At 35.4% G+C, this 4,076-nt stretch overlaps 1 protein-coding gene across 1 annotated transcript; it reads right to left on the bottom strand.

The window, feature by feature from the left end:
- Nucleotides 1-3,435: 3,435 nt before the first annotated feature.
- LOC141388822 (larval cuticle protein A2B-like) lies at nt 3,436-4,076 on the bottom strand. Its single transcript, XM_073959241.1, has 2 exons — nt 4,035-4,076; nt 3,436-3,906 (listed from the first exon to the last, which is right to left on the bottom strand). The coding sequence occupies exons 1-2, from the start codon at nt 4,044-4,046 to the stop codon at nt 3,436-3,438; spliced, it is 483 nt and encodes a 160-aa protein (XP_073815342.1). The 5' UTR covers nt 4,047-4,076.

The following is a 4,076-nucleotide window of genomic DNA, read 5'->3' as shown; positions in this document are numbered from 1 at the left end:
GCTGAAATTTGGTACGTAGTCTTCTTTAGGGGTATAAAACGTTCCCCCAGAATTTTGGCGGTATCGGTCCACACCTTCATATAGCCCCCATAGAACGGTACCTCCCGATTTTCGGTATTTTTAGGGTTTAGCTTCATTATCCTATCAAAATGGCTGAAATTTGGTACGTAGTCTTCTTTTGGGGTATTAAACTTACCCCCAGAATTTTGTCGGTATCGGTCAACACCTACATATAGCCCCCATAGAACGGTACCTCCCGATTTTCGGTATTTTGAAGGATTTAGCTTCATTATCCTACCAAAATGGCTGAAATTTGGTACGTAGTCTTCTCTAGGGGTATAAAACTTTCCTCCAGAATTTTGTCGGTATCGGTCCACACCTTCATATAGCCCCCATAGAACGGTATCTCCCGATTTTCGGTATTTTGAAGGTTTTAGATTCATTATCACACCGAAATGGCTGAAATTTGGTACTTAGTCTACGTTGGTGGTATAAAAATTTCCCCAAGAACTTTGTCGGTAACGGCCCATGCCTTCATATAGCCCCCATAGAACGGTACCTCCCGATTTTCGGTATTTTGAACGTTGTGGCCTCAATATTCCACCGAAATGGCTGAAATTTGGTATTTAGACTTCGTTGGGGTACTCAAACTTCCCCTTTAAATTTGTCGGTATAGGTCCACGTCTTCATATAGCCCCCATAGAAAGGTACCTCCCGATTTTTCGTATTTTGAAGGTTGTGTCTTCAATATTCCACCAAAATGGCTGAAATTTGGTATTTAGTCTTCAACGTGATATAAAACTGTTCGCCAGAAATTTGTCTGTACAGGTCCACGCTTTCATATTGCCCCCTTTCCGACTAAAATTCTTCGGTATAGGTCCACGTTTCGATATAGCCACCTTAGAACGGTACCTCCCGATTTTCGTAATACTGAAATTCGTTATTTAGTTTTCCAAGATTTATAAAATATTCCAGAATAGTATTATCAGTATAGGTCCACGTCTTCCTATATCCCCATAGAAGCGTACTTCTTGATTTTCGGTATTTTTTAAGTTTTAGCCACATTCTCTTACCGAAATATAGGAAATTTTGTATTTAGTCTTCTTTAAGCCTAAAAACTTTCCGTCAGAAATATGTCGGTATAGATCGACGTTTTGAAATAGCCCCCATAGAATAGTGCCTCACATTGTTTTACCGAAATTGCTGAAATTTAGTATTAAGTCTTCTTCATACACGAAAGGAAACTAATTATTCCATTTTACTTCAATACAGCTTGTGGTGGAGGGTATAACAAGTTCGGCCCGGCCGAACTTAACGCCCTTCTTACTTGTTTTTATTTTATTTTAATTCATTTTATTTTATTTTATTTTCATTACATTTTTTAGTTAATTTTTATTTTTTATTTTATTTTAATTAATTTTATTTTATTTTGTTTTTTATTTTATTTTTTTTTTCATTACTCATTTTTAACAACACCAGTTTCTTTTCATTTTTGTTCTCGCGTCCCATTTTTACGTGTCTTATTTATCATTGTCAAGTAGAAAATAATATAAAGATAATCAAATGTTCTGTGGAAAAAATAGCATCAACACTTTGCAAGAGAACGGAGAGACTTAGCAAGATGGCGGAAAAATGAAGCAAGAGAGCACAAATTTGCTAACTACAAACAGAAACTGAAAAGTAATTTTGTGGAACAAAAAAAAAATTATCACTTTTCAAAATAGCTAGTTTTTGATAAGTGCAAAGTGAAAAGCGATAAATTGTTTCGTGGAATAGGGCCCTGGACACGTAATAATAAAGGTAATTTGTCTGATTCAAAAACGGGACACTCAGTTTTAAAACATAGAAACATATATGTTAATTATTTTGCCGCAGTTATGACCCCTAAATCCAAAATATTAATATTTATATGCAAATATCACACTGCAGATTGACAGTCCCAGCAAAATGTTCGATGCCAAAGATGACATTCAATCATGGGTGCAAGTGATCTAGCATGTCATCTTTTTAGCATCTTCATCGATGAATTTTATATGAGCGTGGACCCCAAAAGATGACGTTCTTTTCTGGATCCTAAGCATGTCATTTTAACCAATGCGTTGACATGTCATTTCCACCATTTTCACCAATGCTTTGACACGTCATTTTGACCCATGCTTTGACATGTCATTTTAACCAATGCTTTGGCATGTCATTTTCACCAACCCCTTGGCATGAAATTTTCATGTCTTGTTTGGAAAATGGAAATGCTGTATTGAAATATGGTTTTCATGAAAAACAAAACTCTTTATTAATTCAAACGAATTCATGAAATAACTACAATTAATTTATCAGTTTAGTTTTTCAAAAGTTTACATCCAAAATTGCAATGTAATCACCACCGGTGCAACGCAAAAGATTACTTCCTCCGTTCTCCTCAACTGATATTCTTTCATCTTACAAAAGGTTTTTTCAATTATCTTCCCATCACCAGTTCAGATTTCGACATGGACTCCAAATGCACTCCTTTAAGTATTTTTATTTCGTAAATTACTTTTATTTTATAATTTCGTTATTTTATAACAACATTTTGGTAATTTATACTCTTTTGTTTAGTGACGGAAATATGTAGGGATCTACAACCCGGCTTGCTTTAGGGATCTCTAAGAACAAAATGTAACGAACGGGGAGGAGAGACTTTTTATGGAAAATACCATTTATGCTTAATTAATTTATTTTTAATTGTTTCCAAAAGTAGTTTCTTCTTTATTTTCAGATTCTTGTTCCTTTTCGTTTCGGACTTTTTTTCAAATTCCAAGAAGCGAGATTTGATTGATTTCATTCTATGTCAGATTTAGAACAGACAAGGGAACTTTTAAAATAGCAATGTGTGCAGTCCGATTCTATTTTTAGCTCGATGGTTGGGACTTCATATAATACCAATTGTTTAGAAGTTTTAGTTGTTTGATATGCAGGAAATGTAAGACAACATCACGACGACAGTTCTAACAACTTTGGTCTGTTCCAGAAACTGCAAGAACCTACTTATTTTTACTACGATAACAATTTTTCCTTTATGTTATCGGAAAAATAGTAAAAATTAGTAGATTTTTGCAGTACTGGAACATACCAAAATGAAAATAAACAGGTGTGTAAATAAAAACACAAACATCATCTCTATTGGATCGATGGAATGGGTACAAATGCTGATGAAAAGATCGGATCTTTCACGACTTCCTTTGAACCAATGCAAAAGATGACATGAAATCACGTCATCGCAAAGAACCCATTCCGTCAAATTTTGCTGGGGTATGTCAATAAAGTTAAAATTATGTATACATTTATCACAATAAAATATCTAATTTATTTTACCAGTATTCACTCACTTAAATTCATATGAACCTAAATATAACTATAAAATAACAGTATTTAACAATTAGTCAACAACATCAGCATTTAATGATGGTATGTGAAGGCGGGAGTTTCGTAAGATGCATAATGGGTGTGAGCAGCATAGTGAGCAACTGGAGCAACATGCTTAACAACAGCAGCTGGAGCAGCATAATGAGCAACAGGAGCAACAGTCTTGACAACAGCGTGACCCAAAGGTTCACGTTGAACAACGGCGTTGAAACCATTAGCATCATCAGCGGTATAGTGGACAGTACGTTTGTAACCATCAGCATCAATCAAGGAGTATTCACCACGAACAGCATCACCATCACGTTCTTCGTTTTGGCTCTTGTTGTCACCGGTCACTTTATCTTCAACACCATAGCTGAATCTGTATTGTGGATGAGGATCAAATTCTTCCGATTTGACAACAATTCTTTGGGTTAGTGTGGCGGGAGCAGCAGCGGCTGTGTGGTAGGTTACTGGAGCATAACCAGCACTGGCAACAGCAACAAAAGCAAGGGCAAAAACAAACTGCAAAACAAAAATAAAATCCAATATGAAAAGATTTGTTTGTAATGCTGACAATGTGAGTGTCTCGTTTAAGAGTGACATGACAAAAAGTGGCCAGTTATTTAGCCACTGATATACGCATTAATTACCTTAAAGGCCATGTTGTTATAGTTTAATCTGTGTTTACTGTT

Source organism: Musca autumnalis, unplaced genomic scaffold, assembly GCF_047663935.1.
Source record: "Musca autumnalis isolate F117 unplaced genomic scaffold, ASM4766393v1 scaffold_1, whole genome shotgun sequence".
Taxonomy (NCBI): Eukaryota; Metazoa; Arthropoda; class Insecta; order Diptera; family Muscidae; genus Musca; species Musca autumnalis.
Note: the sequence above shows the minus strand (reverse complement) of the source record. Positions and strands in the feature narration are given on the sequence as shown.